The sequence below is a fragment of the Lynx canadensis genome, chromosome E1, assembly GCF_007474595.2.
Source record: "Lynx canadensis isolate LIC74 chromosome E1, mLynCan4.pri.v2, whole genome shotgun sequence".
Classification (NCBI taxonomy): Eukaryota; Metazoa; Chordata; class Mammalia; order Carnivora; family Felidae; genus Lynx; species Lynx canadensis.
In genome coordinates, this window is record NC_044316.2 from 58,115,708 (window position 1) to 58,137,729 (window position 22,022).

The 22,022-nt window shown below is 63.0% G+C and overlaps 1 protein-coding gene across 2 annotated transcripts; it reads right to left on the reverse strand.

Annotated features, from left to right (window-relative positions):
* Positions 1 to 4,757: 4,757 nt before the first annotated feature.
* TBC1D16 (TBC1 domain family member 16) lies at positions 4,758 to 20,522 on the reverse strand. 2 transcript variants are annotated; one of them, XM_032591121.1, is made up of 9 exons: positions 20,388 to 20,522; positions 19,298 to 19,445; positions 18,186 to 18,350; positions 17,558 to 17,706; positions 16,378 to 16,512; positions 15,431 to 15,617; positions 13,466 to 13,645; positions 10,745 to 10,891; positions 4,758 to 9,637 (listed from the first exon to the last, which is right to left on the reverse strand). In XM_032591121.1, the coding sequence occupies exons 1-9, from the start codon at positions 20,411 to 20,413 to the stop codon at positions 9,389 to 9,391; spliced, it is 1,386 nt and encodes a 461-aa protein (XP_032447012.1). In that variant the 5' UTR covers positions 20,414 to 20,522; the 3' UTR covers positions 4,758 to 9,388. The 2 variants fall into 2 exon arrangements, with proteins under 2 accessions (XP_032447012.1, XP_032447011.1); XM_032591120.1 differs by having other exon boundaries at positions 18,186 to 18,353.
* Positions 20,523 to 22,022: the final 1,500 nt, after the last annotated feature.

The following is a 22,022-nucleotide window of genomic DNA, read 5'->3' on the forward strand; positions in this document are numbered from 1 at the left end:
AAACCCCCCACCGTTTCTGGGGTCCTGGGACCTCTTTGGGGCTGTCCTGGGGGCTGCAGTCTGGCCCAGTGATCCTACTGGTGAGGTTCTTAAGTCTGCGGAATCCCTCATGGGGGAGGCTCGGGGCTTGGGGAGGGGAGAGGGAAGCTGCCACCAAGAAGTGAGGGGGACCCAGTCCAGCCTCGCTGAGCTGTCCTGCCCGCAGGCACCTGAAGATACCCCCCGGGAGGGGGGCCTCTTTCTACCTGCACTAACCTGAGGCCGGTCTGTGGGTCTCACCCCTGAAAGGCCCCAGCCCCGTCTGTAGCAGCGACGTGAGCATCCCAGACCAAATGCAGAAGGAGCTCATTTCTCGGTCTCAACCCCTTGCAACGCAAAGTCTGCCTCCCCCGGACATACCTCCGGCCGGGACACCTCCCATCCCCTCCCCGCCACCCTGCTCCAGGCTGGCCGGCTCTGTGACCTGCAGGTTCACTCCTGTATGTCTGCCTGGGTCAGGTGGTCACGAGACCCAGCTGAGCCGTAAGACCAAGAAGTAGGGGGAATGTTCCATCTAAGTTAATCGTTTCAGGGGCACCTGGGTGGCTCAGTCACCTGAGTGCACACTTGATTTCTGCTCAGGTCATGATCGCAGGGATGTGGGATCAAGCCTTGGGTCTCCGTGCTGAGTGTGGAGCCTGCTTCCGATTCTGTGTCTCCCTCTCTCTCTGTCCCTCCCCTGCTCGTACCCTCTCTCTCTCTCTCAAAAATAAAGAAACATTAAAAACATTAAATATATATATGTATAAATTAATTAATCATCTCACAGAACCTGGGGATTTATCAGAAAATTGAGGGGATGCACGGGCTCTGAAAGGGGAACCCACCCTGCTATTCGGGTAGGTGGGTGGGATTCTCCCAGGGGGCACCTGCCCAGAGGCCTGGGGTCACTGGTGCTTGTTTTCCTAGGTGGGCAGAACAGAGGTGGGTCAGATGCCTGGAAACTGCCCCACCGTGGGGGGTGGGTGGGCGGAGGGGTGTCATCGCAGGTAACCCCATCTCTCACCCGCCCGCAATCTCTTCTCCTGCATGGGGGGGAAGGGGCACCAAGGGGTCAGCCACTCCAGAGTGGCTCTCCTGATGCCCGGCCCCTTGGTAGCACCTCTCGTGACCCCTAACGCCTTTGCCCGGAAAAGTGCAGAACAGCTAACAGGCATTCACTTCACTAATTCATACACCCATGAGAACATCTATTATCCTGCAGCCTTTACTTTGAACAGGGCGCTCTCCTTTGACCTTTTGAGGTCTGGAGAGGTCACTTGGGGTATCCCTCTCAGGATTTTCTACCTGTCTCCCTGTAGCTGGTGCCCAGACACTGACCACAGTTCTCCAGTGAGCCTGGTCCAAAGCTCTGACCCCCCCGCCCCAGGATTTCCCGGCCCGTGCTCACTGCTGTGCTTTGCTGTTAGATTTTAATTATTATTTTTTTTAAGTTTACTTATTTTGAGACAGAGAACACGAGCAGGAAAGGGGCAGAGAGACAGGAGGAGAGACAGAATCCCAAGCAGGCTCCACACTGTCAGCACAGAGCCTGGACTCGGGGCTCGAACCCATGAACCATGAGATCGTGACCTGAGCAGAAACCAAGAGTCAGACGCTTAACCGACTGAACCACTCAGGCGCCCCTGCTGTTGGATTTAAAGCTGCCAGACCATTGCTCACTCATCATTAACTTGTAGCCACTAGGACCCTCAGTGTCTTTTTCTGTTGTGCTTTGTCACAGCGAGGAATCCACAAACTCCATCAGTAAACTTCACGTCTGGTCCTTGGTGAAGGGTTCCACTTTGTTGCTCATATTTCTTGCGGGGGGAGGGGCGTGGAACCTGCTTCTGCCCCCTTAAGGGGCTGCTGTGCCCAGACCACGGCCCTCTACCTCTGCTGCAGCGTCCTAAATCCAGCATCCAAATATCGACTTAGAAAATCATTAAGGCATTCTCTGCAACGATTCAAGGTATAAAGTGCCCTCTTTTGTTCAGTGTCAAATCGCTGATGAAAGAGGCAGGCGGCATCTGACCCGTCACAGCAGTTGTATCATCATGCACGGAGACTGGCCTATTTTCAAGCCACTCTGTCTAAATTACAGAACACGCCCCGGAGCCCAGAGATCTGGGCTCTCTCCTGTGACGCAGGGGGGAGGGTGGGGGAGGGAGCGGACGAAGAGTGGGCTTCCGGGCTGTCCCAGTGCCAAACCTGAGTGTGGCCCCCGAGGCCACCGGGGGGTGTCCTCGGGTCTGCAGAGGGTAGGAGCCTGGCCGGGCAGGCCTGGGCCCCCCCACGGGGCTGTGAGGAGGTGGACAGGCTTGGGGACATGTGCCCACAGGCGAGGCTCACATGCATGCCCTTCAGTGGCGAGGTCACTCGTGCGGTCGATGACGCGTAAGGACAACCGTGCTCTGTTCTCCCTGCACTTTTCCTCGCAAGCCTGCGGCCCCTTCACCGCCAGATTTATGCTGGGCGGTGGGAAAGGCCTGTGGCCAGCCTGGGGGGCGTCCGTCCTGAAGGCCAGTGCTCCCAGAGGTGAGGCTGGCGGGGGGGGGAGGGGTGTCTCCTGCTCCGTGTGTGGAGGGGACACCGGTCTGGAGGCTGCCCCTCCCTGGGACGGGATGGGGGCAGAGGCGCCAGGGTGCCGGCTCCGGTGCCTCGGCCAGAGAGAGGAGCCAGGCCTCACAGGCTCGGACACAGGGCGACGCGGCCAAGGGCTAGGAGTAGAAAGCCCCCTGCTTATCCGGCACGAGACCCCTCCCGTCCCTGCTCTCCAAACGTCCTCAGGTGGGTGGGAGGGGAAGGAGAGACACCACTGAACTCGAACTGGGTCCACGGGGCTCCTGGCGGGATTCAACCTGACGGAGGAAAGGGACTCGGCTCTGGAGTGTCACAGCCGGGGAGGGGGGCGGCGTGGGGGGCAGGGAGGCCGCTCAGACTCAGGGTGTTTCAGGTCTGCCCCCTGGGCCCCAGGGGCGTGCACCTGTGAGGGGCCCAGCTCGGCTCACCGGAGGCCTTGGGGGGTAAATGCATGCCTGTTCCAGAAACCCCAGCCCTGGAGCAGGTCCACAGGGCAAGGACACTGGGCCTCCCGACAGGACGCTCCCTTGCTTTGAAGTGAACAAGGCCCCTTGCGTCACCCCTCTCGTCGCCAGCAGAGGTGGAAACACTGAGGGGCGCAGACAGCCTGTCCGTTCGGCGGCAGACGGGGTCCCCAGGACGGCAGGAAGGCCGAGGGCTGGGCCCTTCCGGGGCCACCCCCTGAAGAATTGGGCTCACCTGGTGGCATGTCCCTGTGGCCGTGACTACAAGGCTGTCATTTAGGGGAGGACGAGAGCAGCGCAAACATCCTGCTGTGTGCATCCTGGTTGGCCCAGACCCAGGGAGCCAGCCGCCCAGCTGGTTCGAAAGGCCCTTCCGGGTGGGGCCGGGGACAGTCCTCGCCCCAAGGTGGGGTTCGTAGCGGGCCGCATCCCCTGCAAGGCTGAGCTGCAGGGGCGGGACCATCCCTCCCTGAGGACGAGCTGCCCCTGGGCTCCCGGCCCCATCTCTGGCCCCATCTCTGCCTGCACTTGGCCATCCCCGGGCTTCAGATCCCGGGCTGGGGAAGCAGCACCCCCATCTGCTGAGAGGACAAAGGTTTCTCTAAGCGGAGCCACCAGCCATGAGTGCCACCACCTGTGTCTCTGCCCCTCCTGGGTCCGTGGCACCTGCCAGCCTCAGGCCAGCCTCAGGCAGGGGCACCCCCTGGCATGCAGAGAAGGGCTCAGGAGGCTGTCAGAGGTCTCAGCCGAGGCCAGGTGGTGGAGGGTGAGACGGACCCTGCACACACGAGACGCCCAGCGGTGTAGACAGTCAGGAGCTTTACTCTCGCCCTCCCTGCGCCCCTGGTAGGCACACACACAAAACAGCGGAAAGCCAGCTCGAAATGCAGAGGCACTGCCGCCGGGGCCGGGGAGCCCATCGCCCCAGCACCGTGCTCCAGGGGAGCCAGGAACAGCCCCCAGCCCCCCTCCCGCGGCCCCTGGGGCCTCGCCCTGCAGCGGGGCTCCGAGGGGCTCGGCGGGGCTGGAGGTGGGAGAAGCTGATGCCTGAATTCTCCTTTCAACGCCCCCCCCCGCCCCCCCCCTGCCCTCCACAACAAGGTCAAATTCACCTTGTTGGCCTCCTTTAAAAAGTTCTCCGATGAAGACTCCAGCTTTTCCTGAAATTGGAGCCCTGGCAGCTGAGTGTCAATAAAACACCGTGTGTGCTTCGAGGCACTGGGGCCGGTCTCGGGGCACCCAGCTGTGGGGGTTCCCAGGCCTTCCCCGGCCTTGCCTTTCGTCAGCTCCCACGGACCCCTCCAAGACGGAGGCGGGACCGCCCTTGCCCCCCGCCCTCCCCTCCCCCATCACGGAATGGCCCAGAAGCATCTGCTGGCCTTCCTTGCTGTTCCGTGCAGGCCCTCTTTGCCCAGCGCCAGAACCTGCCACGATTCTGCCCGGCGAACCCCAGCGGACCTTCCGGAGGTGCCATACGGCCTACGTTTGTCGTCAATATGATTTTATTTACTTTGCAGGGGAATCCACGAGAGCCGGAAGCACTGTTGGGGCCACGGCGACCCCGGGGGTCACGGTGACCAGTCCCGCGCCTGGGGCAGGGCTGGGCTGGCAGGTGATCGTATTTACAAACAAGACAGAACAAAACAAAACACAGACAAAGAATTGCTCACCATGGACAACAGTAATCTGTTGGAAAGGATGGATATTTCATCAGGTTTTCCCTTAAACAGCAGACCCCTGCCCGCCAACGAGAGATGCTGGAGAGAAGACGGCCAGGTGGCTTGATCTCTCTTCGCGTCTGAAACGTTATCTTCCCTCCTAGAGATTCAGCGAGATGTGTCTAGAGGGCCAGACGCCCACCGGCTGCGTGTCCCTCTGCCCTGCTCCCTGGAGGCCCGGGGATGCCCCTCCCCTGGTCCCACAGCCCTGACCCAGGAGGCCAGAGTCCCAGCGAGGGGGTGAGACCTCACGTCCACGCACCACATCCCTGCTGAAGAGCCTTGCACGCCTTGCACGCCCACACAGACAGGCTTCTCGCAGGGTCGCTGAGGTTATGGTTCATGGCTGATTTTTCTTGGGGGCAGGAGTGGGGTGAATTTTACAGAAGAGGCACAGAGAGGTTTCCCGTCGGCCGGGTACACGCAGCAAGGTGGGCATATGAGAGGTTTGGGGTTTGCTGACTCCCAAAGCAGGCAGAGCTCTGGAGTGGGGGATGTGTTGTGGCTCTTGGGCAAGGCTGCTGAAGGCCAGGGTCAGTGGTCTCTTCCCTGAGTAGCGGGTGAGGCCCCTGGGGCTTGGCAGACCACCCTTAGCACAGCTTTTACATGGAGAGGCCCCGAGGCCAGCGGCGAGGCGGGTTGGGTGGGTGCCATCATCCCCATTCTACAGATGGGGAAACTGAGGCTCAGAGAGGCAACACCGCTCACCCCCTACGGGGAGCCGTGGCCTCAGGCTTCACGACTTTGGAGGAAGTGAACTGGCAAGTGCCTCTGAGCTAGGAATGTCCCGACACAATGTTTTCACTCCGAGGGACAGCCTCGTCGCCTGGCTTAGACACACAGGGCTAATCGGATCCTGGGCTGTCTGGTTCCCTCGAGTCTCTGGGGATGTGGCAGGTCCAGCTTGAGGGGTCCCTCCCTGGGCCGTAGGCCACCTCCTCTGGCCCAGTCCGTGCCCCTGCACGAGTGGTTCTTCCTGGGCGAACGCCTTTCCCTTCCTCCCACTCAGGGCACACAGACTGGAAGAGGCTTCCTTCTCTTTGCCGGGTGAACCCAGGGGTCCCTGACACCCCGCGGCCTCTCTGCAGGGGAGGAGAGGCCAGGCGGAGCATCGAGGCTTCCGCAGGGGCAGGGCAGTGCCACGAGCAGATTCCCATCACCTTGAGGACAGCCACGCTCCAAGCGACTTCTCCCAAACAAGGAAGGGCCAAGAGAGCTCAGAGGCACCTCACAGAAAACGAGGCAAAACCCACAGAGCATCACCCCCACCACGACGGTCCCCAGTATCTGCCAGCCACCACCACTTAGCCCGGGAGAAGCGTCCGTTTCGGGACCAGAAGCTTCCTCCTGTCTGGCCGCCCACCCCACGTGGGGCTTCCGGAAGGGCTCTCGTGGACAGACTCAGAAGGACACGCGCTTTAGGTCCTGGACTTGAAAACCTCCGTGCTGCCTGACACGCGGCCCATCAGGACAATGTGCTGCTGATGGCACCCAGACCGAGGCCGCCCGTGGAGCCGGCCGCCCCTCCTGGACCGCACGGCCCCCTCCCCTGAGCAGGTGGTCGGGGGGCCCCTCCCCATGCCGTCTGTTCCCCCCACACCGACCGGCTCAGGGACACCAATTCCCAGAACTCGTGAGCTCGAGTCTTCCTGGCTGGGACTTGGGTCGGAGCCTTCTGGAACAGCACACTGTTCTCTGCACCTAACCAGGCCCCAACCGCACCAGCCTGGGCGTCCCCCACCCCCACCCCCCTGCCGTCCCTTCTTCCCCGGGGCTGGCGAGCCCCTGCCTTGCTGCCCCGTCCACGCCTTCCATGCCAGCACACGCGCATCAGAGGCTCCCTCTCTTCCCAGGGGCCCCGACAACGTCGCGTCGCGTCAGCACAGCCGTTAGCGGTGGGGAAATTAAGTATGCGCGCGCACGCACACCAGCCAATAACATTAAGTGTCATTTAAAAAAATGGGTTAAATAAGCGACATCACGGAGGATGGCCGTGCCGGGCTGATTATCCCATATTTGCACGTTTTGGAGGTGGGAAGGCTAGAAGTCTAATGACGGAATTATCACCCTAATGCCTTTTGCTGGCTGGGAATAATCCCGGGGCAACAGCTGCCGCGGGGTTTTTGGCTGGTTTCCTCTAATTGCATCCAGGTTAAGGGAGCCCTGCGAGGCCCTTCCCAGCCCTCCAGCGCAGCCTGCCCTCCAGGAGCCCACACGTCCAGGTCTCTGGCTTCCGAGACCGGCTGCTCTGAGAGGCGAAGGTCTCACCGGGGCCCGGCGCGGCGCACGGGGGTGTGAGGCGGGGGCGGCGAGGGTGGGCGGCACTTGGAAGGGGTCTTGGGGAGCTGCGGGAGCCGGGAGATGCAGCACGAATGCTTTGCAGCCAGGACCCTCCAAGTGAGGGATTCCCTGGACACCCCCCCCCCCACCACACACACACACACACACACACACACACGCACACACACGCGCACACACACACACACAGCAGCCCAAAGGCACAAGGTATCTCAGTAAAATGCGCAGATGCTATCCTGCTAGACGGTGAGCCTAGAAGCACGCTCTTTTCCCTTGGGCGTCTCCTGCCTTTACAGGGGAAGCCATGCCCCTGACAGGAGGGCTCCCAAACAGGGTCACTTGGACCCAAGACTTCCTGGAGGTGGTGGCAGACTGTATGGTCTGTCACCCTCTGAATTCCCAGCCCCTGGCTGTCCCTGCGCGGCTCCTCTTGCTAAAGGGGAGGGTCCGGCTCCCCACCCCTGGGTGCTGACTCCGGCCATGTGACTTGCTCCGGCAATGGGATGACAGCAGGTGTGGCCTCCCCCAAGGCTGGGGAAGGCGCCCGTGCATTTCTGCTTCTGCACTTTTGCCTCGAGCGGGGCTAGCTCGCAGGGGGCGGTGGGGGATTCAAGAGACATGGCACAGTGTCACCATCCCGAGCACACCCAGCCAAGACCAGAAGCGCCCAGCCTAAACCGCTGACCCTCAGGCCGCAGGCGAGACCGCCAGGCTCGGGGCTCATTTGTTACGCAGCACTGCCGTGGCGACGGATAACGGATGCTCCTGTTTGTGTGGATGTGGTCTCTACGGCAGGACCGGTACAGTGCCTGCTTAGCTGAAGCCTCTTCCAAAGCAGACCGGGGGCCAGCACAGAAAGGCACCCCCCTCTTCCCAGAGGCAGAGCAGGTGAGAAGTCCGCCCCCATCCAGCCTGGACCCTGCTGCTGGGCTGAAACAGCCAGCACCCCAGGATCTGCGGGCCGGGGTGGGGGCTCCAGGAGGGTCTCCTCAGAAGGCTCTGGGACAGGAGCCCTGGGAACTTGGAGATGCCAGTGTTGGCCGCCTTGCCTGCGAGAGGACTTGGGCTCATGGGGGACCGAGAAGTTTTGAGGGAGGGGGCCAGCAACTTCCTCTCTTCTGTGGATACACATCTTTTTCACGTGGCCCCAGCAGCATTGTTTGCTCTCCAGGGAGGAGAGCTGAGAGCGGGAGGAAGCCGTAGTTGGGGCTGTGTCTCCATGATGACCCCTGCGAGGGTGTGCGGGAGGGTTCCCGCCTCCACGATCCCAACGGTTCAAGAAGCGGCCTCCTCGTGCCAACGGCTGGATGGATGCTCTTTGGCTGGCTGGGAACTCTGCCATACCCTCCCCCGTCCACCGCTAGACCCCGGCAGGGGCGACGGCGTCCTGAGTGCCGGCTACGTTCCTGCGGTCCACTGCCGCGCCCGACCACCTGCGAAGCTGACTCACGGAAGGCCCGGGCTGTGGGCAGGCCCGGGGGCACGCGGGAATCTTTCTAGTTCTTTCGGGTGCCTTTGTCTCGGCTGGTTACTTAACGCACCACCACGCCCCTCAGACGTTGTCCGTCCTGCCTGCACACACGGCCCCCGGCTGCTCGCTGTGTTCGGTGAGGTGGACCTTAGACAATGTCAATGATGCTCACGTAGAGCCGCCCCCACTACGGGAGGCGAGTCCGACAGCTCCCGACAGCTCGGGCTGTTTCCGAGGCATACCAGGAGTATAAAACATTCACACGGACACAAAGCCCCGAGCTTCTCACACCCTCCACCGCTCCCACATCTCTCTGCTCTGAAATCACCGGGCTTCCGTTTTTTGTTTTGTTTCGTTTTTGCAGACATCTTCCTATAAGCCGTGAAGCTGTGCAAAGCAAGACTGGCCTGCTCAGAAAATGGGGCCCGATGACGACGTGTGTCCAGGGTGCAGGGATGTCTCGGGCCGGGCCGGGCCCCCGTTCTGTTCTGCATTCCCTGTGCTGCTGGCCGAACAGGCCTTCTGGTCCTTCCTCATCGGCCGGCACTGTCGCTGGTCACTGACGGTGCCGGGGGAGCCCCTGGGGCAGACGGAGACCCAGCCCGCCTGCATCGGCAGGGGGAACCGCCGTGTGCTCTGGTCCCACTGCTTCGGGAGGCGACTCTTCTCTGGGCAGCTGGCGGGGCTTAACTTCTGTCACTTCGAGGCTCTGCTGATGTCATTAACACAAAAAGGTCCCCTTCCTGTTGCCACAAGTCTCTTCTTCCTCGTGTTTCCACCGGCCCATCCCCACCCCCTCCCACGTGCCCAGGACCTGCGGGCGCGGGCAGTCCGACCTATCTGCGGAAACCGAAGCCGTCCCGAGGCACCTTGGGGCCCTTCTTGCCTTCTCTGGGGGGCCTGGGCGAAGGCGCCTCCACCGTGCCCCCATAGGGGCAGCTCTCCCAGCCGGGGTGGTGGCCCGTGCACTCCACGGCGGGTATGTAGCCGCTGTCCCACATGCCGGTCCCGCACGTCTTACACAGGTCGTGCAGGCTGCAGGGGATGCGGGGCAGGAGGCGGAACTGGTGCAGCAGACTCCTGGCCTGCGGAGAGAGGACACGACGACACGCAGTGGGCGGGGCTGCCGCCGGGGGGGGGGGGCAAGGAGGCTCCCGGGGGGCCTTCACCTGAAGGGGGAGCGGGGACAGGGCGACCCCTCTGACTCAGCCCCCAACCGTGGTGCCCGGGGGCCCCGTCCGCCCGACGGCTGCCCCGTGCAGCCTCGGCAGGGTCTGTCTCCCCTGTGGCTGCGGCGCCGACCCCCCGGTCCCTCCTTGCTGCCTTTGAGGGCCGCTGCCAAGCTCACACAACCAGCATCGCCAGCAGGAGCTGGGAAGTGGGGGGTGGCAAAGCTCACCGTCTTGCCCCTTGGTCCACCCCTCTCCCAAAGCCGCCTTCTCCGCACCCTGGCTCTGGGCGGTGAGTCCGTGAGTGAGGTGCCCCAAAGGGCGGACCCCGTCTATCAACCCCGGGAATCTGTTCAGTCCACGCAGCGAGGGGCAGGCTCTAGCATCCGGGCCTGAGGGCCAGCCCCGTGCGGCCCAGCCGGGCCTCCCGGCCTTGGCAGGGAGCACCCCACGAAGAACGCGTGGGGGCAGGGCCTTCCTTCGGGGTGGGGGCTGAGCGGAGGGGGTCTGCATGGGAGGCGGGGCTCTGTGTGTGGGGGCGGGGCCTTCGTTCGTTCCGGGTGGGGGCTGAGTGGAGGGAGTCGGCGTGGGGGGCGTCGGCGTGGGGGGCGGGGCTCTGCCTATGGGGGCGGGGCCTTGGCAGGGAGCACCGCGCTCCAACCAGCGCTTCGGGGCAGGGCCTTCATTGGGGGGGCGGGGCCTTGGCAGTGAGAGCCCCAGGGAGCTCGTAGGGGCGGGGTCTGTATTCCAGGGGCGCTGAGTGGGGTTCAGGGTGGACGGGTGGGCAGGGCCTTGGTGGGGAGAACCCCCGGGGACCCCCATACGGGAGCGTGTGCGGTTAGGGCTGAATTCGAGGGGGTGGAGCTTGTGGGGGGCGGGGCTCTGCACGTGGGGGCGGGGCCTTTGCGTGCAGTCCTGGCCTGTGTTGGCGGGGATGCTGAGTGAGAGTCGGGGCTTGGTGCACGGGCGGGGCTTCGCAAGCCTGCTGGGTGGGGCCACGTGGGGGGGCAAGCACACGCTCACCTTCCTGAGAACCAGCTCCCCGTTCATGTGCATGGCCAGGTTTCCAAAGTGCAGGAGCATCTGGTCGGTGGCCAGCTGCTGCTCAATGACGTCATCCCCGTAAATGGCCACGATGGCCACGCAGATGAAAAGGTGGAAGTAATCCGTCTGAGGGGGAGGAGAGTAGGGTTCAGCTAAGGCCCCAGGTGGAGGCTGAGTGCAGAGGTGTGGCGCGAGGCTGTCTGGGTTCACGTGGCCCCGGGCAAGCCGCAAGCCTCTTTTGTCCTCAGTTTCCCCACCTGCACATGGGCCAGTGTCAGCACCGCACCCAAGGGCTGCAGTGAGGGGACAGGGGGATGGGGCGCGTGCTCCCCACAGGCTGTTGCTGTGCTTGTGGGGAGCCCTCTGGATGCACTCGGTCACAGGAGGCAAAGAACGCGTTCCCTCTGAAGTCTGGCCCGGGCTCATTCCGGTCTATTCACAAAGGTGCGTTTCTCAGGCTGCGTCAGAATACACTCCGGTGGGCAGTGGGGCACACCGGCAAGAAAGAATTTTCTGGCGGCCACCCACTGGTCAGTGTCTTCCTGCCTCCAGGCCGAACATCCCAACTTCTGCCCCAGAGATGACCCCTAAGTTTCCTGCTAAGAAATCGAGAAGATCCTAACGGAGAGGAGCACCACAGCTTCCTGACGGCCCCCGTGGAGTGCTACAATGATCCTGCTGTCTTTCGCGGACTCTGCAAGGACTCCTCCGAGGATCCTGCTGTCCTCCTTGGAGACCGCCTCCCACCACTGCCCGGCAACGCCAGGCACGCGGCAGGAAGCCGGCACCCGGCGGGCTTGCACTTGACTGGGGTGCATTCTGCGTGCTCTCCCGCCCGGACGCTTTGAGAGCGCCCCGCCTTTGACTCCACCTCGATCCCAAGGGCAGAGGAAGAGGAAGCAGCACCAGGAAGCCCGTGTTTAGTCTCCCAGCGTCGACCCGCCAGCCAGACGGAACAGCTAGACTGGGCCGGGCGGAGCCCACAATTCCGGCAGAGCTAACAGCCAGCACCCGGCCTGCTCCGGACAGACCGTCCCCCAGGCTGCCTGGCCCCTGCCTTTGAACTAATCTGGAATGGACTCGCTTGGTCTCAGAACGTTCCTTCTGCAGCTGTGTGAACTCCGGCTGGGGTGGGAGACAGCGGAGTTCCAGGAAGGGGGTGTCCAGCTCCTCTGAGAGGGAAAGGTCGGGAGGACGAGGCGAGGCATGTCCTAAATAGATCCGGGCAGCAGGACAGAGCTAAGTTTATTCCCAGGACAAGGCCTGGGGCAGCCTAGCCCCCTTGCCCCACGCTAATAGAAAATGGATAGAATAAAGCCTTTCTCTCTCAGGGGTCGCTTCAAAGGAGCCTCCCCCCACCGTGGCGCTCACTCTTAACAAGCATACCCCCACTACCATTATGGGACCACCTCCACGCCCCCGGGGCCAATGTCATCAAGACACTAGGCCAATGTGGACGTAAACTTGTTTAGTGAACTTCAGGCAAGGTGGCAGCCACCAGAGATGTCCATCCACGTGGGCTTCTCCCGTGGTTTTCACGAGATTTTGTGCAACTCGGGGTGTAGCCAGAGCGCAGCGATGAAAATCACCCTGCAAAGTGGCTGTGGCTGTTGGGCGACACTCGAGTTCACTCGTGACGTCAGCCTAAACGTGACGTCACGAGGGCGGCCAATTCGCTGCTGGGAAAGCACACGATGAAGCCTTGCGAAGCGGACACGGTTTACAAAAACGACGTGATCCAGCGTCTTGGACCCTCCGTGCCAGTGGTTCCCTTGATGAACGCAGAGAGTTCGCCCCGAACGTACCCGCCAAGCACGCCGCTCCAGGCGGGCAGCAGTCAGACCCGGGCGGGGGCACGAGAGCGGGCGGAGGGCACGGGTGGGCGAGTACATAGACGGCCCGGGGCATCAGCCGTGTGTCTCTGGACTCGCTGCCCCCAGACATGCTCTTCCAGCAACATCAGGAAGGCCGGGGCACGCTGGGGCACGTGTCTGCGGGCCGGTGGGGCTCCCACGTACCCGCAAGGCCTGTGTGACAGGAGCGGCCCGGCTGCCATCGAGAACAGAGCCGGCTCCTCCAGAAGGGATCCCGGCCACCTCCCGGAAGCGTCAATACTATTTTTTTTTTTACAGGCTGATGGATTCCAAGAGACTTGCACATCCTTTAACGTCGCCGGCTTGTTGCTAATTTGGGCGTTAAGGCCCTGTGATGGCCACAGGCTCTCGGGGGCTTTGCAGAAGAGGTGCTGATAACAGTGAAAATGTGCAGAGGGACGGTGGGGCCTCCAGAGGGGCTGCTGGGGACGCAGGGTCTCGGGCTCTCTCCCGGAGCCGTCCTGAGCGAGGAAGGAGGGCGGGGCGGGCCCGGGGGCCTGGCAGGTGGGCACAGGCGTCCTGGGCTGCAGGGGGCCTGCTCACCCTGTGACGCCGTCCTTCACGCTGAGTGGCTGTGGCAGCAGGGAGCTCGGCCCCAGAAGGTGGTAATGAGCCCAGCGAGCGGGCAGTCGCGTCCATCTCAGTTCGGGCAGGCGAGCTGCAGGTCTGAAGCCAGCCCCACGGGGCCAGCCGGCCGCTGCGAGCGCGGGGCTGACGTGTGGGTTACGGGGGCAGGCGCCGCAGAGGAGGGGGCCCTCCAGCCGGCGCGCGGGCCCCCGCCCGCTCTGCGGGGTGCGGACGCTGACCGGCGCCCGCGCTGGCTCACCTGGTAGTGGGCCCAGCAGGCCTCCCAGATCCGCAGGGCCTCGGCCTCGGGGAACTCGCGCTTGAAACACAGCAGCAGCCAGCGGTGGCAAAAGAGCATCTGGAGGCCGTCCTCGCCCAGCGACACCAGGTGTTGGTAGAAGCGCGGGTGGGTCAGTCGCAGCAGCTCCCGCAGGTAGAGCTGGGGGCGAGGCCGGGACCCGTGAGGCCTCAGGCTCCACGCCAGGCGCCCGCTCCCGCGGGGGCCCTTCCTCCGCCACCCCCCCCCCCCCCCCCCCCCCCCCCCACGCAGCACGCACGCCGAGCGCCGGGCTTCCGACGGCGGCCCGTGTCTGCACCCGCTCACTTTAATCTGCTGCTGGAATCGGCTGGTTTATCCCAGACTTCCGGTCACTTGGGGGCGTGGCCCTGGCAGGGCCAGGCAGAGCAAGGTGCCCGGCTGCGGTGGGAGGGGCCACACGGGGCTGTTTCTGACACCCCTCCTCCCGGGAAGGCGAGCAGATGATGTGTGGGCCCCGCCCCCCGCCAGCCCAACCACCTCCCCCTCCGAGACCCATCATCTTCCTTCCAGAGCCGACTTGGAGCAGGGAGGGGGCGTTTCTGAACCCCAGGGCACTCGATTCCTGTGCTTGAGGTCACCACCCGGTGACGTGGGACAACATGGAGGCTGACTTCAGCGCCATTAGAAAATCATCTCCGGCAGATAATGAGTCACGGGACCATGTGCTGCGTGAGCCCGTCTGGGGCGAATCGTGTCAGACCCCGTCATTGTCTCCCCAGGTGCCGTGGAAACCTGACATCACACAGCCGATGCAGAGAGAGGGCAGGGGGGGCAGGGGGACCTGGGGCAGGGCTCCGTGGCTCACAGGCCCCTCCCATGCCAGCAGCCCACCATCCCACTCAAGACGGCCGCTGGGGTGGTCCTGGCCCTCGTAGGGGCTGCTGCTGACCGGCCAGTTTCTGCACGCTCCGGCCCGCCACAGGGTCAAGACCGACAATGCGGCCTGCCCCTCCCAGCGGGACGTCCCCACCCCCCCAACCCAGGCACCCCTCACCCTCCCAGCCCTGCCTCCCGGATCCTGGTCCCCCTCCCCCCACCCATCTGCGGGTCCCCAGCTGTGCCCTGCTCCCATTCAGTCAGTCCTTGGCCCTGGCATTCGAGCCGCTCCACTCAGCTCCTCCCTCATCGTACGGGACATATCCGGTCCCACAAGACCGGCCGCACGGTGTCAGTGCCCGAACCTGTGCTCAGCCGAGTCTGGGCAGGTCCCGAGTGCTGCAGGGTCGGCCTGATCTGCCCGCATCACTTCCCATCTCCGCCAGCTCCTAGGCCGGGGCTGTCTCTGGGACAGGGGAGCTGAGACCACATCCCGGTGCCCTCCACCCGGCACTCGGCAGGTGACTGGAACACACAGCTGCCTGGTCGGTGCAGGGTGGGGGGGGGCAGGAGGAGGGGGCGAGCTGGCTGGGTGCCGCAGGGTAGGCCTGCTGCCTCGGATGGGGTGTGGCGACTGCCCAGGGGGCCTCAGGAGCCTCCCATTCCTGCCCACTCAGGCGTCCTGCCGGCTTTGGACTGTGTAGGGAGAAGCCCGGATACACCCGAGGACCCATTCTGTGAAGCACAGGGCCAGGTGTGATGGGCCTCCCTTTCCTCATTCCACCAGGGAGCCTGGGCTGGGATGCCACCTGCAGGGAGGCGGGAGGCCACCAGGGGAGGGGCCTCGATGCGCAGCCCAGCCTGCAGGGGGCGTGGGGGGGCGGTGGCAGCCAGCATCGCGGGACTCCCGAATAGCGTGTGTTCCTCCCAGGGAGCCGGCCGGGGCTAAGCCCCCAGACCACGTAGGCAATGCCCACCCTGGCTTTTCTGCTTCCTGACCCACAGCAGCCACGCCACGCGTGGCCACGGAGACCCGGCGGGAGGTGTGCTCTCTCCCAGCACACTGTGACCCTCGGCCCCAAGCCTCACCAGCTGTTTCTCCATATCCTCGTCCCGAGGAGAGCTGACGAAGATCGTGTTCTGCATCAAACCCACAAAGCACCAGAAGGTGTCTGATTCATCCAGGACCTCGGCCAGGATGGGCGCCACCAGGTCTGACATGCCCTGGGAGTAGCCGATGGCGGGGTTGTAGACCGCGTAGTTCAGCAGGATCCTCCTGGCGACACAGTGTAGAGCGGTCAGTGCAGCCCGCCCTTGCCGCACCCTCGGTGGCATGTCACCCAGGGTGGAAGGACCCGGGGCTGCCAGGGATCCCCCCCTTCGCTTCGATCGCAGGACGAGGAAGGCCGCTCTGGGGACTGTCTTCAGACTCTAAGGCAATGGAGTGGCCTATAGGCCAGACCCCCAGGGGAGGAGTGTGGGTCCTATGTTCTTCCCAGTGCCTGCCTGTGACAAAGGGTGGGCTGGCGGGGACATTTTTATGGGCTGCTAATTTTGTGCAATTATTTGCCACGCAGCAGCGTAAGGTCAAAGATGCCAGCCTCGGGCTCTGTGTGGCTTTATGGGCTGGAGGACCACCAGGGGAAGGCTCCCCCCGGGCTTAGTGTGAACCAAGCAAAGGCAGGCTTGGTGGATGCCCCGGGGAGCGCGCGGCCTTGCTGGTACCCGGGGAGGGGCCTACAGGGCTTCCCGGGGACGCCGTGGCCACGCGATGTTGACTGACGCAGCCTACAGTGGCTAATGTCCCTCTGCTTTTGGGGTGTTGATTGTACGAACCTGGGAGAAAGCCCCCAAGCCGAGCAGAGGCTACACGCTACTGCTGCCGTTCCTTGACTTCCCGGACAGACAGACGGCCGATGGCCGAGGAGGCCCCGTGGGGTAAGGTGACACTCCCAGAGAGGCAGACGAGGCGGTGAAGTGGGGAGGGGCTCTCCTCCCCTCGGGAAGGAACCACACTGGCCGGGGGAGGCGCGTACCTCATGCTCTCCACGTTCGGATTGTCCTCCCCCCGGAAGAACTGGTTGCTCCGATCTGTCCGGACCACATCCTTGTCCACGGTGAACTGCACATTGCGCCAGAAGGCTCTGTGCTCTTCAGGGGTCATGGAGAGCCTGGCACAGAGCAGGGCACCCGCCCGGGGCTGAGGAGCAGCACACACTCCTGGCAGGGCCTGCCCCTCCCAACCCCTGCTCTCGATGGGGGCTGGGTGTTTCTGATGGGGGCTGGGTGCTCCCAATGGGGGCTGGGTGTTTCTGATGGGGGCTGGGTGCTCCCGATGGGGCTGTGTGCTCCCGATGGGGGATGGGTGCTCTCGATAGGGGCTGCGTGCTCCCAATGGGGGTGGGTGTTTCCGATGGGGGCTGCGTGCTCCCGATGGGGGATGGGTGCTCTCGATGGGGGATGGGTGCTCCCGATGGAACCTGGGTATTCCCTTGGGGGCTGTGTGCTCCTGATGGGGGTGGGTGCTCCCGATGGGGGATGGGTGCTCCCAATGGGGGCTGGGTATTCCCGATGGGGGCTGTGTGCTCCCTATGGGGGCTGGGTGCTCCTAATGGGGGTGGGTGTTTCCGATGGGGGAATGGGTGTTTCTGATGCAGGCTGGGTGCTTCCAATGGGGGCTGGGTGCTCCCGATGGGGGCTGGGTGCTCTCGATGGGGGCTGGGTGCTTCCGATGGGGGCTGTGTGCTCCCAATGGGGGCTGGGTGCTCTCGATGGGGGCTGGTTGCTGCTGCGGCTGGCAAACCGTCCAGCCCCCTCCCCCCCCTCCACTGACTTGGGGGTGTGCATATCCGAGGCTTTCCACGGGTCCCCAACACAGCCTGAGGTCAGCCAGACCCAGAGAGACCTCCCCAGTCCGGCTCCGGCTGCCCTCCCCCAACCCCCCCTCCCCCCCTCCCCCGCCACCCCAGCGTTCCTGGCGGGATGTCAGTGCCTAGTTAAGTCTGTTGAAAAAGAACTCTAAAACCTTGACACAGAGCTAAAGAGCAGCGCTGCGGATAATGACGGCACTTATCCAAGCCTATCACTCCGTGCCTGGGACCCATTTTCGAAAGAAACTCTGGGTCACGGAACGTATTATCAATGCGGGATTGCGCCTCAAATTGCCTTTGCAGCTGACATGCCCCTGGGCGGCCGGGGCGGGCGGGTGGCCCTTACCTCTTCTGCTGGATCTCGGCGTACTCCTTTCGCTTCTGCGCCCGCAGCGCCTCCCTCTCCTGCGACGTGGACTCGTGGCTGTAATACCGCAGCAGGAAAGGCCAGACCTCCCCCCGGATTGACACATCAATGCCGCCGAAGAAAATGGCCTGCAGGAAGCGGCAAAAGTTGGGGAGGGGCCCAAACAGGGCCGCTCAAAGCACCCCCAAATCCCCGGAGATTTGTGTTGTGGTGGCTTTGCGGGGCCTTCCTGACAGCTGATGCCTTGATTCACATCGCTGCAATTTGCACATGTTTGGAGGGGAGAGTGGAGGCCCTCCATTCCCATACAGGAGACAACCAGGCTCATTTCAATGTCAATGCCCACCCTGGTGTGGCGCTCCGACGAACGTATCGTTCTCACGTCGCGGCCTAATCCTGGTTTTGGAAGCGCCGCATTGCGCCGCGAGCTCTTCTATACAGGCTGACGCGGGGTCCCCCAAACCCGCTCCGGAGGGTTTCCTTTTCAGCGCAGCCCCTTTGATTGCTACATGGGCGCGTTCACACAGCCGCTCGCGCCGCGCCTCGGCCCCCCGGGAGGCGGCCCGGCGGTGCCGCCCGCCTCCCCCCTCCCCGCGGGCTGGCTCACCTTGCGCAGTTTGTACTCCTCCTCCACCTGGCCCAGCTCGTTCAGGTGGTGGAGCCAGGCCGCCACGTCCAGCCTCTTGTACACGCCCTCCTCGGGGTGCGTCTCCGAGGAGGGCAGCTTGGGGCGGCGGATGGAGAACTGTATGCACGTCTTTTCGTCGGCGACCTGCTGGCCCGGAAGACACCTCGGGGCGATGTGCACCTCACTGGTGCCCGCCCTCCCCAGGACGCCAAATACCACCCCCCCACGCCCACCCCCCTCTCTCCTGAAGGGAGGGGGGCGCGCTCTCCCCTGCACGCAGACCCCTCATCGGCGAGCGTAATTAGCCGCAATTAAAATGAAAATACCTTCGTCTTAACATCGATCCCTCCCCTCCCCCTCGTCCCCCCGCGGCCGCCCAGGCTCCCCGGCCCACTCCCACCGACCGACCGAGACCGCGGCCCCCTCGCCACCGCCCCCACTCTCTCCGCGACCCCGGCCGCAAAAACGGAATTAATGCCTCGTACGGCCCAACTTCCCTCTGCCGGGAGGGCCTGCAATAAATTACATGTGATTGGCCACAGACAAAGGGGCCGCTGTTCCGCGAGCAGGGAGCCCGCCTGTCAGGTTGTCTCCACGGGCAGTCACGAATCCGGGGCAAAACTGCGGCTGACATTTAATTCAAAAATCAAAGGTTGTTCAATGTAGGGGGAAAAAAAAGCCACGCTAGTGTAATGAGGGAAGCCAGCAGGAGGCTCGGTGGGAAGGAAGGGAATCTGAAAGTCAGCCCCTTTCTAATAAGCACATACAGTATCTTGAACAGATAATTAAAGAGCTCTTATTACATTTGTATGTAGATTGAGCAAAATATGGCAGGAAGCCTTGTCAAAACATGATTTTTCAAGTGCACAGCACTGACTTTACAAGAAGCCCTGGGCACAGGCTTCAAATCCAAAGTTGCTGCCCTCTCAGCCGCCCAGCGACCGCGGACAGGCTCGGGTCACACCCCTCCGAGGCCTCCGCGCGCGGGGAAGTCCCGGACCCTCCCCGCGGTGGGAGGGAAGAGGAGGGGAGGGAGTCTCGGCAGCCGGGCGACTCCCACGGCGGGGCCCTCCGGTCGCCCTCTGGGCTACCTGGTCCTTGAGGTGCGTCTCGGTGCAGTATTTCCACTGCTGAAACACGTCGCACAGCTTGTCCAGGCCGCCGTGGTGGAAGTGGAACACTTTGTACTGGCTCTCCCGGCTGGCGATGACCAGCTGGCCGCTGGTGCAGGCCTCGTCGCTGCGCGGCCGTCGCAAGGGGAGGGAGAAGGGAGCAATGAATATGTAAACGCCGGGTTTTATTTCCAAGTATAATCAGAGGCCCCTATCGCTGACCCCCGGGGCAGGAAACAGGAAGGCCCCGCGGAGTCTGGCTGCGGGCCACAGGGGGACAGTTACACCCACACGCGAGCCATCGCCCCCTGGGGTGAGGAGCGCAAGCCGGCCCCCTCCTGGGGGGGCCGGGAAGTAGGACTGTCCTCGCTCCCTGGAGGGCTGCCGGAGCCGCCTTGGGTCCCCGGCCCCAAGCAGTGACACCCCCCCCTCTGGCGTCCCCCCTCTCTGGCGTCCCCCCTCTCTGGTGCCCCCTCTCCAGGAGATCTAGGGGTGGATGCCATTAGGTGGAATCAGATTTTGAGCCCAGGTGGGACGGCCTGGAGGGCACCCTGGGAGAATCCTCCGGGAAAACTCACTGCACATCCAACTGGGTGTTCGGCCCAACCCCGGCTGCCCTTCCCTGAAAGGCCAGACTGAGGCTCTGGGTCTGGGACCCCTCCAGCGACACGTGTGCTTCGAGCACAGGTCTTCGGCAGGGGCCAGCGTGGGGCTGGGCCACCCTGCCTTTCGGGAGCGATTGGATGTGGCTGCTAGACAGGACGCTAATAGGGACGGTCCGCCCACCATGAAAACGGGGCGCCTCCTCCAGAAAGCCACGCCCCCTTCCTGCACACACAGGCGGAGCTGCAAAGCCTCTTGGGGGGATGGAGGGGGTGGGACCCTGAGGGCGCATGGAAGAGTCTGGAAGCTGCCGGGACCCGGTTCCTGGGGGCAACCGTAGCGGGCACCCCTGCCCACGGGCTCAGTGATGTCGGGAAGCCAGCCCCGACTGGACCCGAAGCCCCCGCCCGCTGGGCCCCCTGCAACCCCAGCCAACTTCCGGGAAGCCAAGGAGACAGGCTCTCACCTGAAGAAGAGACGGAGGGAACGCATGTGCCCCAGGTCCACGCGGAACACGCCGCAGATCTGCTCCAGCGCGCAGGCCCTCTGGGGCTCGTCCCAGCGCGGGGTCTGCAGGAGGCCGTGGCCTTCGGGGAACCGCAGGGGGGTGTCGGCGCCGCAGGGGGAGCTGGGGGAGCGGGTCACGTGAGGGCCACGCGGCTCTGTGTCCCCGCCGTCCCGGGGACAGGGCAGGGAGGGCGTGGGGGACACACTTACACACGGGCCCAGCTCAGACACGCACACAGACAGACACCCGTGAGCCAGCGAGCGAGCGAACGAACGAATGAACGAACGGGTCCCATTACAGTCACACGTGAAATTACATTTCATGTGGAAGGGAAGGCGTTTTTTGATCAAATTGCATCCCACACGGACAGAGGCAGTGAGTGGCCCTAATGACAGATGAGCGCCCCCACAAGCCTTCCCTGTGTGACCTTGGGCGGGTCACCGAGCCCCTTGGAGCCTTTGTGTGGACATTTGCAAAGTCAGGATAATAACAGGCCTTTGTGCATATGATCAAGGGCTGCAGAGGGCTGGGTGCTGGGCCCCCTGCTGCCTCGTGATCCCTTTGGACGGGGTGGGGCTTCTGTTTGAGTTTCTACCGGTTCACCATTTTCCTGGAAAAATAAAACACTGGTTCTGTTTATGGTTCAGTAAGGAAATTATCAATACCAATAACACAAATAATGCACATTTATTAAACACTCGGTATGGGCCTGGTCCTGTATTAACCACCTCGCATGGGCACGTATCACATATAATCCTCGCAATAATCCTTTGAAAGGAGCGGTGCCATTTACCCTCATTGTACAGAAGAGGAACTGAGGCCCAGAGAGGTTAAGGGGCTTGCCCAAGGTCACACAGCTGGCAGGCGGTAGAGTTGGTTTTTGGACCCAAGCTTGGGGAGCCAGGTCCTTACTGCCATACTTGCCGGCCTCTAAGCTCCAAGTTCAGCAACACAACCCCATTTATTACGGTTTTTTTTTTTTTTTAAGTTCATGAATTTGTTTAAAACCCCAGTTGCAAAGCATTTTATTAGGTGGATTCCGCCACACCACAGGCTAAGTGCCATCTGTGGAGATTTAACAGTAGCATCTAGCAAAAGCCCACGAAAATGTAACCAGAGTAAAAGCAAGCAGCAGTTCTGGGCCCCCACCCTGGCATCCTACAGAGAGGCGACAGCAATGGCCTTCTCCAGCTTCCCCGTTTCAGCCCAGAGCATAAAAGTGTCAGAGGCACTTAATCCCGAGGTGCCTCTTCCTCAAAAAGGCACCAGTTCTCTGCACGAAGCCACAAGGGGTGGTTCACGCACAATCCCTCAGAACTTGGGGCATCCTCAAAGAGAAAAGACCGGCCTTTTAGAACCTTTGCTGCTTCTAGAACATCAGTCGGCCCGGTGTGCGGGAGCCGGCGGCTTTTCTGCCCTCCCTGTCTGAGGACACTGGGCTGAGCCAGGTCCCGCCATTTCTGTGGGGCACCTGGGCACTCCCAGGGGACAGATTCAGATACAAATCAGTAGCTGGATGGGAAGGTGGGTAGGCGAGCCGAACCTCTGTGGCCACGCGGCAGACCCAAAAAGGCTGAGGGAGTCGCCGCCTTC